This window comes from Hoplias malabaricus, chromosome 2 (genome assembly GCF_029633855.1).
Source record: "Hoplias malabaricus isolate fHopMal1 chromosome 2, fHopMal1.hap1, whole genome shotgun sequence".
Taxonomy (NCBI): Eukaryota; Metazoa; Chordata; class Actinopteri; order Characiformes; family Erythrinidae; genus Hoplias; species Hoplias malabaricus.
Genome location: NC_089801.1, coordinates 800,724 through 814,374, shown reverse-complemented (window position 1 = coordinate 814,374; position 13,651 = coordinate 800,724). Strand labels below are relative to the sequence as shown.

The window sequence follows — 13,651 nt, the reverse complement described above, 5'->3', positions numbered from 1 at the left end:
CAAAAGCGCTGCTGTACCCATCAAGTGGTTGAATCGTGGAAAAGTAAGCTAAATTCCTCATTTTCAGAGCTGATAGTGAATTAAATCTCTTGGTAAAAGTATACCCTAATTAAATCATTTAGCAACACCTCATTCACAAGTCATATAGCCTAGCCAATTACTAAATTCGAACTGGTTTCACCTGCATTGATTCCGTGAGATTTTGATGATTGTGCTATGTTTATCAACCTATTATCTTTCCTTTGAATAAAGTGTTTCCATTATTTGAAATAATACAGTGTGTGGAGTTTGTTCCTTAAGAGTCTGAAAATCCTGAGAACTCATTCCTAGCGTTGACAGTATCAATCTTCAATAAATTATTAATATTTTTGTCATTTAATTCAGTAATAATAATACTAATTATTATAAGTGATAATCACCATTAAACATAACTAACTCGAATACTGTTACTCCACTACAGGGGTAATGAATTTCCTATGATTTTTTCCACCCCTCTCACCACTCACTGCAGGTCTTTCCTGTCTTGTGCTGTGCAACTGGTGAACCAAACTGTGCAGCAGTATGTCAGGATGCTCTCGATGGTGGCTCTGTAAAATTTCACCAGCAAATGTTGAGGGAGGTGGGAGTGCTTCAGCTTCCTGAGGAAGTAGAGTCTCTGTTGTGCTTTCCGCACTTGGTGTTGGGTGTTGAACGCCCATGTGAGGTCAGCAGAGATGTGTACTCCAAGGAACTTGGAAGTGCTCCACTGTCTGGAACATACCCTGGAAAGGGAGCAGTATTTCACAGGGCATCTCTCTCTCTTTCTCTCTCTCTCTCTCTCCCTCTCTCTCTCACACACACACAAACATAAACACACACACACACCAACAGTCAGAACATCTACCAGCATGTTTTTTAGATTGTGGGAGGAAACCCACACAGACACAGGGAAAACGTTTCACTGACAGTTACAAGAGTTACAAGTTTAAACCCAGAACACGTTGTAACTTTTCAAATAATACCAATGAAGGGAAAAATATCACACTATCCATCCATCCATCCATTATCTGTAACCGCTTATCCAATTTAGGGTCGCGGGGGGTCCAGAGTCTACCTGGAATCATCGGGCACAAGGCGGGAATACACCCTGGAGGGGACGCCAGTCCTTCACAGGGCAACACAGACACACGCACATTCATTCACACACTCACACCTATGGACACTTTCGAGTCGCCAATCCACCTGCAACGTGTGTTTTTGGACTGTGGGAGGAAACCGGAGCACCCGGAGGAAACCCACGCGGACACAGGGAGAACACACAAACTCCTCACAGACAGTCACCCGGAGCGGGAATCGAACCCACAACCTCCAGGCCCCTGGAGCTGTGTGACTGCGACACTACCTGCTGCGCCACCGTGCCGCCCATATCACACTATATGTACACAAAAGATATAAGATACAGAGAACTTCATTTGACAGTTGATGGTTTTGGATGGGGATCTTGAGAGTAGAAATCAAGTTTTTGTCTTAGTTGTTTGAGAGAAGGCCTTTAAGTTAAACCTAGGATAGCAACTAAACATTGCTTGCGATCAGATAATCTACAAAACATTTGACAAGAAGTGCATAACCTCTTAAAATATTTTTTTGTTATTATTCATGTTACTTTTTAGAGTACAACAGGCCACTCCCAACTTGCTCTTCCTGTGCTGACTTTAAGGTGAGGATTAAATTTACATATAATGTCTAATATTTCAGTAGAATACAACATTGATCTATGTTATGAGAAAGTAGGTCCTCCTTTACAATTACCAAGAAGCATAGAGTATATACAAACCCCATTTCCCAAAAAGTTGGAACACTGTGAAAAATGTAAATAATAAAAAAGTGCAATGTTGTGCAAATCGTTTAAACACTACATTTGATTGAAAATACAAAAAAAATTTATATATATATATATATTATAGATGTGATATAACATTATAGATGTAAACTGAGAAATTGTTTTAATACCCCCTCAAAATGTAGTGCAAGAATATGTAGTACAGGGTCACAACAATTTTGAAAAATTTAAAGTAAAAATATTATGTAGTGTTCCTTTAAAAGTATCATGTCAGAGAGATTTTCAGAAGTAAAATTGAGGAGGGATTTGTAAGGCGTAGGTAAAAAGTGAAACAATTCCAGAATATTGTTTCTTAAATTAAAAATAGTAAAGAAATTGAGGATTACTTCATCTGTGCTACACAGTATCTTTACAAGATTCAGAGAATCTGGAGAAATCTGGAGAAATCAAGGGATAAGACCCAGAACCAATACTGGCTGGCTGTGGTCTTACAGTCAGATGGCCCTCAGATGGCACTCAATTTAAAACAGACATGTTATGTAGCAGTGGAATTTACAGCAGTGGCCCAAAAACACTTTCCAATATCTATTGTCTGTGCAATGTACAGAAGAAACTGTATTCAAAGAGAATTAAGATGGACTGAGGCAAAACGGATAAGTAACTTGTGGACCAACATATCAAAATTTGAAATTCTTTTTTGAAATTAGGGATGCCACATCCTCTGGGCTAAAGAAGAGAGGGACCATTCGGCTTGGTATAAATGCACAGTCCAAAACCTAGCATCCATGATGGTATGGAGGGGCATTAGTGCACATTACATGGTGATTTTTTGACTAATGCTGAACAACATTTCACTTTCAAAGCTACAGCAATTGGTCTCAGTTTCCAAATGCTTATGGAGTGTTGTTAAAGGAAGGTGTGATTCAACACTGTAGTAAATATTGACAGGAATATGTTGCTGGCTTCAAGTTTAAAACATTTTGCACAGAGCCCCAACATTTTCCGTAAACAGTGGTGGATGCTGGTCTTTCAAGGAAGGGAAGCTCAATTTTGGCCTACATCGTAAAATGTGTCGGTTTATTTATACGTAAAGTCTACCCTCCGTTTCTTTTTAAGAAAATGATCTGTGACTCTGTTGTACCAACAAGGCATCTTTTCCAGGGACTTGACTAGTGTCCTCTCAATGCCCAGCAGAGCTAGGCTGCTTAAACGGCCTTGGCCCATGTAAAGTGTGTCCGCCTGTGCTCCCACGGATCTCTACACCAAAGGATCGCTGATTCGCTCATTTCGCTGTCAATCAAAAAGGGATTCAGCCTCAGACAGATCATCCAATCATCATGCAGAAGCTGAGCGTCCGGGCCAGCCGAGGCCAGCCCACTGCCCCATAGACCCCCAGAGACGCTGAGCGTCTGATGGGCGGGACAAAGCCCAGCATTTATCCAATGGCTCGTCTCGTTTCGCTGCACTTCGCTGCTTTGCTATTGAACTCTGTGGATGCTCGAATGCGAATGATTGAGAGGAAAGCCGCGCCTTTACCAGTGATAAGAAGCTGATTATGAACAAATGTTGAGCATGTCGTAGTGCATATTTATTCAATGACACGTACACACAACAGTATATATTTGATCACTTATTTTTTTACATTTTAGGGGAAGCTGAGCTTCCCTTGCAGTCTTAGAGCAATCGCCGCTGTCTGTAAATGAGGTTTGGAGGTGAGCTAACAAAATGAGGGCTTTAGAAAATAAAGGTTTTGATCATCTAACATTAAAACAAAAGTCCTCAGAACTCCAAGCTCTGAGTGGTACACTATGTACATATGTGCTTGTTTATTTTTAAGGATCATGCTTTTTGGAAGCAGCTTCATCCGGAGGTCTTCAGTGAAGAGGGGGAATTATCAGAGTATAAAACTGAGAAGCTGGTATGTTACAGGTGTATGCACATGAACCCTTAGCTCCCTGTGAGGTTACTGGTAAACCCAACATAGAGTTGTTATTAAAGTGATCACCAAAAACTGTTCATAGAAAGATCTGTGATTCTGCATTAGTTTTAAAACTGCATCACTGCTGTGTGGAGACTGCCCTAAAGCCTGGGAACTTGTTCCTCTGATTTGCTCATGTACCTTATTACAGTCACCAAAAGCATGTAGCCTGGAGCAACTGAAGACAGTTTGCAAGAAGGAATGTTGCAAAACCGAACCACAATGATATAAATATTTACTAATTACTGCTTACCATAGACAAATGCCCTCTTTGGCTTTGTATCAGAACATTAAGGTTAAATTGGTGTCACTCGATATTTGTTATTGTGATTTCAGCACAATCATTCCAATGTATGAATGAATGCTTCTATTCCAAGTCGTTTGCGTTTAATAGCAAATATAAACAAATACATTTGTCTGAACACTCCCCAAGTTTTTTTTTATAAATAATTTTATGTGAATATTTTATTTGTACTGCTTTGTCTCTCAGGATCACATCCCCTGCTGGGAGTTATGAATGTTCAGAGACAGGTCTCCGCTAGGTCAGTGATGGTGAGATTAGTTTGATGTATCATTACACTGACTGGGAACCATACACTGAAGACCTCCAAAGGATGCAGTATGAACCCTGTGGGCTTGTGATAGACATTACCATAACCTCTGGTATTCTTAAGGAAGTTCATCTACCGCATTTTGCCTGTCTAGGTAAGGCTAGGTTTAGTGGTTTGAATCAGTAGTTTGATGTGATTTAAAAACTGATGAAGAGTGCAAAATGCAAAATAGGAGTGGTCCAAAACTATTTTAAGAACTGTTTGATTGAACGCAAAATAATATATAATAATAAAATAATATAGCTGTTAGAGATGGAAATGTGTGTTTTTGCCGCTTGTTGTATGTAATTTCTAGGCACATGAAATACTTTGGTCAGATAAAAAAAATCACTATAAATCAAAACTTGCCATGGGTATGAATCATTTAGTGCTTATACATATGTACAGTTATAACTTTGAGAACTGAAGATTGCTAAGATAACCTGCAAAATTGGAAAACAATGCTAATAAAAGGGAAATTGCTTCATACTGCATCCACAAGCTCTAATTACAAAAACAACTTTGGGACAGAATAGTAATGTAGTTTTTTTTTAACATGATGCATGGACACTTTTGTATTAAAGCATTTTACATCCACAGGATCAAACTCCCACCTTAATGACGAGGTTAGGGTGCTTCATGTTCAGGACAGTGGAATGTTCTTGGAGACCTGTGAGCTCACATGCTTCCATGCCAAACTTCTCCACCCTACTTTCTCACCTAAAGCGGCTTCCCTGTGAAATACCACTGTGAAGTGTTAATCTATCAAACTTTAACTGCTCACCTGACACTTAATGTGTATTTAGTGGCTTGTGATTCAAAGATTATCCAGGTAAAATACAAGTTTACCAACACAAAGCAAGATACTCTGTTTATTAGTCTCTACAGTCATTAATAATAGATGGGGTGAGCTTATTCTGTTTTTGTCTTTCTCAATACAGGAAGTGGATCGGATGGAGAAGGAGAAAAACACAGTGAAAATTCCAAAACCAGGACCAGAAACGTCCCTGCCAATGAAGAGCTGGTACAAAATTGAAACCAAAAAAGAAAATGAATACTTTTTTTCAACAATTAAACCTGAGGTAATTCTGGTGGTAAAAAAAATCTACTTTTAGATTCAAACCTTTTAAACATTATCAAACATTTCTGTTTTTGTTGTTGTTGTTTACTTCAGAGGCTGAAGCTGAGATACAGGCCAGTCAAATACTCTGAGGTATACATAAAAAATGCACAAGATGATTTTGAGCTGCATTTGATTAATGAAGAGAATAAGTCAGTATGGGATGCAGAAATCCATGCAGGTAAATATATAAAAATAAAACTAACAGGTTCTGTGTTTACGTACTTTAAGGACTAGTTTTGTTCACTTGTTACATTTTCTTTTTACTTCAGAAGAATATGAGAAAAGGTCCAGTTTTCCTGGTAAGTACCAGTGATCTTCAGATTCCCAATGATCTTATCCAGACAATAGTAGGCACTACATAATTACTGGTAAATCTCAGTAATGTTTTCTGTAATATATTTAATCAAATATCAGGGGGATAAAATTTCAGAGACTTTTCCCAGTGTAACATGATTTTTTTAATATTAAAATTGTCGTATCATGCAGTAGCATCAAATTATTATACCATTTTGGTCAAAAAGATTTTGTTTCTCTGCAAAACTGTTTCTGTTGGAACACTGCTCCTGGCTTTAAGCATTTTATACAAAATAGTAAAATTAGTGTGTGTGCTTTTTGCAGACACACGAAGAGGTATTTCCAAGCAATATGGTAAGTTTGTTAAAAAACATAAGCACATCCTTAAACTTAATTTATGCAGACATTCTACCGAACACAACAAGTTAGTACTGTTATTAAAGCTAATTGAAACCCCAGTAAGAATAGCAAAATATTAAGAGCTCATTGGAAATCAATCTCACTTCAATGATCTCACACAAAAGAAGCACAGACCTTTAGAGAGGTCAATAAAGAAAAATCACTAATGTCATTAAAATGCTAAGTAGTTGCACACAAACATTGACTATTCATTACTTTCATTACAGTATACAACAGTGATTAGATGAAGAACCAGTTTGTTTTGAAATCCCTGAATTAACCAATTTATGCTTCACAAACATAGCACAAAAAGTAAGGAAATTTGTGTTTGGTAGATTATTATACCAAATCTTTTATGGACGCAACCCACATACTCAGCTCTACTGCTCATCCCACAGATGCATGTTCCTTACAAATGTGGCACCATTTAAAAGGGAAAAATCAACAGGCTTTCCAACGGTATAAGATTTAATGCCAAGAAGCATTGTTACAACAAAGAAATAATCTACAAAACACACATTTCCTTACTTATTGTTTAGCGGGTCCTTCACATGGGGGCAGCCATGTTTAAAATATGTTTAAATATATAATCTTTACCCTGAAAGAATTTACCCTGGGGATCAATAAAGTAAGTATGTATGTATGTTTGTATCTATCTATCTATCTATCTATGCCATATCATTAATGCGGATGGGGACGTTCATGACAGGGTAAGATGGAGAAGGATGATCCACTGTGGCGACCCCTAAACAGGAACAGCCAAATGATAAAGAAGAAGAAAGAAGATGGCAGAATCAAACATAATCAATGATCAAATCATTTTTATTTGTTCATCCTTCCTCCTCTCTCTCTCTTTCTCTCTTTAGCTGTTTGGTTTCTGAGCAAACACAGGGAAGCATTAATCCAGAGGGTTTCACTGGTGAACCCTATTGCAGATGACCTGTTCCCTTTGATTGGTCGTGAGAAATACAACGTGATTAGAAAAGGGCCAACAACAGAGGAGCAGATGAGAAACATCTACTCTTTCCTGGAAGGAGGACATGAAATACAGGAGAGGTTTTACTAGAGTCTGCTGAAGCATGAGCCTCTCCTTGTTGCAGAGCTGGCTCTGGTAGAGTAGTTCAACATTTATACAGCAAAAAGAATGTGTGTCAAATTCAGCAATTTACAGCAAAGATTTTAATCTTGACTGCACTTCACTATTTTGGAAAAATCAACCCATAAAAACTGCTTATGTGACTCAAACTCATGAACATTTCTGGCACCATATAGATTTATTAAGTCTCATAATACTAAGATTATACCTTAGAATCACATTATGTCAGAGTAATTGATACTGATAGTTTCTCAGGATTATTTAATATCATATGTTTGTAAATACCTGCTTCTCCAGTGTTCGTAAATTACTATACAATTACTATAAAAAGTACAACTGTGTTAATAACTGTTCATTTATGTGGCTGCCCATACCCAAAACTTGTGTGTGCGTGTGTGTGTGTGTGTGTGTGTGTGTGTATAGACTTATATACTGTGTACATATATTGGTAAGGGTCAGCTACATAAATTTAATATTACTGAAACAGTTTATTTTTATAATACTTTTTAATGATTCATGTTTTAAAAAAAAACATACCTTTTTCAAAAGGTTTTAAATACATGATTTTATGAATGAATTACTATGTATGTTTATTTGTTTGTACATATTTTTTGCCAAACAATACAAATTTTTCTCTATTACAAGTGGTACGTAACTGTCACGCCCTCGTCCTGTCATGTCTGTCTTCCCCGCCATGTGCTCTCTTAGCACATGGCTCTGTTTGTTGTTGTCCATGTCTCCGCCCATGTCCCACCTTTCTTCCTCCCCCTCGTTATCTGTCTCAGGTGCGTCTCGTCTATGTTATGTATTTAAGTCCCCTTGTCGGTCATTTGTTCTCGTTCCTATTCCCAGTCTTGTTGTTTTGCTTCTATTGTCGCTTTGTCATGTTGCTCAGTCCGGTCTGTCTGTCTCCATCGTGTCATGTTTTCGTTTTACTTCCTAGTTATGTTGTTTAACCCTCTAGTCTGTCTGTCCGTCTGTATCTCTAGTTTGTCTGTATTCCTCTTCAGTCTGTTTGGCTCTCTGTCCTGTTAGTTTGTTAGCTCTCTAGTCTCTGTCCCATTAGCACTGTTTAGCACTCCGTGTTTAGATTTAGTCTGTTTAGTACTCCGTGTTTATGTTTCGTCTATTTTACTCTACGTCCTAGTTTAGTTCGCTTAGCTCCTTAGTCTATGTCTCTGTTATCTCTCTGTTTTGTTTTGTAAATAAGTCGTTGTATTTTAGCGTGTGCGTCCACCTCCGTCAGTCCACTCCGCGTTCCTGACAATAGCAAACGTAATGCCCCATGGTATGGTACATAAATTTTCTGTGTGTGGAAGCCACTGGACTTGAATATGTACAAACTTTTAATATTTTAATTGTATATACATTATTATATATGCGTATGTATGTATGTATGACTGATTATTTGGGTCTTAAAATGCATGAAATAAAATCTGACATCTACAGTTCAAACATGTTTTTACGTTGAACTGAATGTCATTAGGTTTGGTAGTGTATTGTACGGTGGCCAAGAAAGACCATATGAAATGCAAATTAAAACAAACTGCAAAAGCACAAAACACATCCATCAAAACGACACCTGGGCTTCGTTTAAAAAACGTGATGCAAGTTCAGAAAACATATGCAAGCTCAGGAACCCCACGCAAGTTCAGAAACGCTGCAAATCCAGTCACGTGCGTCACCAAGCAGCACTGGCACAACAGATTACACTCGGATTCCTGTTGTTTCTGTTTAAAACTAGTGTTAGGCTTGATTTCCTATGCATCAAACACCAGAATGGTGCCTCAGCATTTGTTGTATTGCATTTAATAAATCGAATATAGTTATATGGTTGGTGCAGAAAACCACCCATAAAATCAAATACATCTCAACAAAAATAAGAAACTTAGTTCTTGTTTCTGAGCTTGCATTTGTGTTCTGAACTTCATATTTTGTAAATAAAGCCCAGGTATATATCTTATTGCTTGTTTTCCTTTTTGCCTGTGTCTGTGGAATCCACTGGCCTTGAATATGTTCAATAATCCTTTTTATTTCTTACACATTGTTATATGTGTCATATACTCATGTATTTGTGACTGATTCTTCAGGTCCTAAAATGCCTCAAATAAAGTCTGACCATCAACAGTTCAAAGATGTTTTTATGTTTAACTGAAGGTGTCACATCCTGGCACTTTCTGGTTGTTTTCCTCCTTTCTATGTGGCTCTCTCTTCGCTGTTTTCCTGTCTCTGCACATGGCTTTGTTTATGTTCATTCTCCGCCTTTGTCCCGCCTATGTTCCGCCTTCTTTTCCCTCGTTATCTGTGTCAGGTGTGTCTAGTTAAGTTCGTTTATTTAAGCCCTCTTCCCTCACTTCCTGGTATCGGTCATTTTGTTGGTTTGAGTTTGAGTTTGTTCATTTGTTTCATTGTATAGTGTTTCTCGTTTCTGATTCCTCGTTCCCCGTTCGTTCTCTTACACCTTTTCGTGACCCCCTACTTCGTTTGTGTTTTGAAATGTTTGATCATCTAGCTTGCCCTGTTTCCTGTTCGTTAATGTTATCTCGTGTTTCTCGTTAAGTTCGTTTGTCGTGTTTTCGCTTAAATAAATCATCTGTGTTGTAGCGAGTGTGTCCGCTTCCCGTGATCTTCTCCTCACACCACCCTGACAGAATGACCGATCAAAAAATGGACACAGCTAACACGGACTACCCCTTTAGGAGAGGTGTAATTCGCCGGACTCCTTTCCGCAAAGATCCCGTGGAGGAGGCGTTGAGAGCGGCTTCAGAGTGGAGTCAACGGCTTCAGCACATGAGATTTTTGGGGGGGCGTTATATACAAGGGCTGTTAGCCTCAGATCACAGGACATGGGAAATGAGGCTAACAGAGGCGCATCTCCGGGGGAACTACGGTCAGAGAAGTCCCTCGAGAGTGCGCCCAAACCCGCTAAATACTCAACTCGTGCTCGGCGAGCAGCACGAGCACCTGCCTCGTTGGACGCCTCAGCTCCAGTTTCCGAGAGCACGGCGCCAACGGCTGCTCCAGTTTCCCTAAGCGCGACTCCTCCAGCCGCTCCGGTTCCTGTAAGAGCGGCACCTCCGGCCGCACCTGTCTTCGTGAGCGCGGCACCTCCGGCCGCGCCTGTCTCCGTGAGCGCAACGCCTCCGGCCGCGCCTGTCTCCGTGAGCGCAATGCCTACGGCCGCGCCTGTCTCCATGAGCGCGACGCCTCCGGCCGCGCCTGTCTCCCTGAGCGCAACACCTCCGGCCGCGCCTGTCTCCCTGAGCGCGGTGCCTACGGCCGCGCCTGTTTCCCTGAGCGCAACGCCTACGGCCGCGTCTGTTTCCCTGAGCGCAGCACCTACGGCCGCGCCTGTCTCCATGGACGACGTCGCAGATTCTTCTGCCTCCGTGGACGTCGTCGCTAGGACCCCAGTTCCTAAACACAGCTCTGCGCTCACTCCTGACCTCCAGGAGAAGCTTACAGGCCTCATGGCACGCCTGGAGCTCTCCTTGAAGGTGGCGTCCGCTTCTCCTGTCTTCGAAGGAGCGACGCCCGCCTCTTCTGTTTCCGTGGACGACGTCGCAGATTCCTCTGCCTTCGTGGACGTCGTCGCACATCCTCCTGACTCCTTGGACGACGTCGCAGTTCCGTCTGCCTCCGTGGATGACGTCGTCGCAGTTCCGTCTGCCTCCGTGGATGACGTCGTCGCAGTTCCGTCTGCCTCCGTGGACGTCGTCGCAGTTCCGCCTGCCTCCGTGGACGTCGTCGCAGTTCCGCCTGCCTCCTTGGACGTCACTGCAGGTTCCCCTGTCTCCGTGGACGTCGTCGCAGGGTCTCCAGTCTCCGTGAGTACGGCTCCCTCAGCTGCTCCTATCTCCGAGACTGTGGCTACGGCCGTTTCTACCCCTGAGACTGTGGCTACGGCCGTTTCTACCCCTGAGACTGTGGCTACGGCCGTTTCTACCCCTGAGACTGTGGCTATGGCCGTTTCTACCCCTGAGACTGTGGCTCCGGCCGTTTCTAAGCCAGTGACTGTGGCTCCGGCCGTTTCTAAGCCAGTGACTGTGGCTCCGGCCGTTTCTAAGCCAGTGACTGTGGCTCCGGCCGTTTCTAAGCCAGTGACTGTGGCTCCGGCCGTTTCTAAGCCAGTGACTGTGGCTCCGGCCGTTTCTAAGCCAGTGACTGTGGCTCCGGCCGTTTCTAAGCCAGTGACTGTGGCTCCGGCCCCAAGGACTTCGAGGCCAATCCCCAGAACTGTACCCAGGCTGGCACCTTGGACAGTCCCACAGACACATGCCAGTCCTGGGTACCAACCAGTTGTTTTTGTCCCTGTCTCTGTCCCTGTTCTGGTTCCTGTCTCTGTCCTTGTCCCTGTGCCTTTGTCTGTTTTTGTTTCTGTTCCGGTCCCTGTCACCGTGTTCGTCTCAGTTCCTGTTAATGTCATGGTACCTGTTCCCTTGCCTCATGTCCAGTTCCCAGTTAAACCCTTTGTCCAGTCTCATGTCAAAGTCCCTGTTAGTCCTCTTCAGTCCTCTGTCCAGTCACGTGTATCTGCTCCTGTTTTGTCTCAGTCCCCGTTCAGTGTTCAGCCCAAGGTCCAGTCACGTGTGTTTTCTCCTGCCTATTCTCCGTCTCTTCTCTCTAGTCCTGTCCGATGTCCGTTTAAAGTCTAGTTCCTTGTTCCCTTTTTCCATTCTGAGTCTTTTCTAGTTTGTCTTGTTTCTTCTGGCCCCCTCCTGCGCCAGCTCCTGGAGAGTCTCGTTTTTCGCGCTCCGGGAGTTGCGCGTCTTGGGGGGGGCGTCTGTCACATCCTGGCACTTTCTGGTTGTTTTCCTCCTTTCTATGTGGCTCTCTCTTCGCTGTTTTCCTGTCTCTGCACATGGCTTTGTTTATGTTCATTCTCCGCCTTTGTCCCGCCTATGTTCCGCCTTCTTTTCCCTCGTTATCTGTGTCAGGTGTGTCTAGTTAAGTTCGTTTATTTAAGCCCTCTTCCCTCACTTCCTGGTATCGGTCATTTTGTTGGTTTGAGTTTGAGTTTGAGTTTGAGTTTGTTCATTTGTTTCATTGTATAGTGTTTCTCGTTTCTGATTCCTCGTTCCCCGTTCGTTCTCTTACACCTTTTCGTGACCCCCTACTTCGTTTGTGTTTTGAAATGTTTGATCATCTAGCTTGCCCTGTTTCCTGTTCGTTAATGTTATCTCGTGTTTCTCGTTAAGTTCGTTTGTCGTGTTTTCGCTTAAATAAATCATCTGTGTTGTAGCGAGTGTGTCCGCTTCCCGTGATCTTCTCCTCACACCACCCTGACAGAAGGTCATTAGATTCAGAAGTGTATTGACTTTTGGCCCAGTTTGTTCTAAAATGTCTGGTGAAACTGGGCATTCAATAATAACTAGAATAATAATCCTGTGTTATTTTACTGTTATTGTTCAGTTTAGTTTTATCTGCTTTCTGCACTCAGACACTGTCGAAAGTATGCTCCTTAAATGAATAAAGTTTAATCTTCAGGGCTCAGGAGGGTGGTACACGTGATATGGAGGTGGAACTAAGAAGGCAGGGAGTTAATAGAAGAGTAAATGGAATAGTAACTGACTGGGGAGGAGTGTGAGAGGAGGGTGACCACAGGGTGGGAACAAGAACAGTTTTCCTTTGTCAATGCCACTGCCGTTTTACAATCCAGAGTGCAAACAGGAAATCAACAAGTTCAGAAAATATTTCCTGTTGAGTAAAAACAGAGGCGGTTACTGAGAGAGTGACAGCAGAGATGAAGTGCCTTGTCTGTTCAGTCTTTGGAATTATGGATCACTGACTAATTCTAGTAAAATTACGGTCTTTCCCAACTTTTCCAACTCCTGTGGCAACTCTTAATCTGTGTGAAATTCTTCTGAAACCCAATCTGTTTTGGGGAAGTGAAAGTGAAAGAGAAGAATGACAAACTCGGCTGAACATGGTGAGTGGAACCAGAATAGTTTCCAGTGCATTGTAGTATGTTTAAAAGTTATGTTAGATGTATGAACTTTAGTAGTCTCTGAGAGCTACATACATGGATACTTGATAGCATACATGCTATGGTGTTGATCCTTGCTAACTCGGCATAGCTTCAGAGAATACAGCATTTTCTGTATTGTAGAAACAAGAAACATACATATATACAGCAACCCGCTGTAATCCCTATTCTCTCAGTTCCACTGATCATACAGGAGCCCTGTGTAGTTCTACAAATACCAATAAATGGGTGTTTTGCTCTGCATACTTGTTTGCCCATTTTCCCCCTGCTCTTCAAATGGTGACAATTCCCACAGAGCAGGTATGTTTTGGGTAGGGTGACCAGATGAGATGGTGAAAAAGAGGACACGTCTAACTGGTAGCTCTA

General features: G+C 41.8%; 1 protein-coding gene across 1 annotated transcript; it reads left to right on the top strand.

The window, feature by feature from the left end:
- Positions 1–1,155: 1,155 nt before the first annotated feature.
- On the top strand, positions 1,156–9,416 carry LOC136687200 (NACHT, LRR and PYD domains-containing protein 1b allele 2-like). Its single transcript, XM_066661501.1, has 9 exons — positions 1,156–1,696; positions 3,657–3,737; positions 4,288–4,502; positions 4,988–5,219; positions 5,329–5,469; positions 5,562–5,688; positions 5,780–5,809; positions 6,129–6,158; positions 7,070–9,416. The coding sequence occupies exons 5-9, from the start codon at positions 5,341–5,343 to the stop codon at positions 7,267–7,269; spliced, it is 516 nt and encodes a 171-aa protein (XP_066517598.1). The 5' UTR covers positions 1,156–1,696; positions 3,657–3,737; positions 4,288–4,502; positions 4,988–5,219; positions 5,329–5,340; the 3' UTR covers positions 7,270–9,416.
- The last annotated feature ends 4,235 nt before the right edge of the window (positions 9,417–13,651 follow it).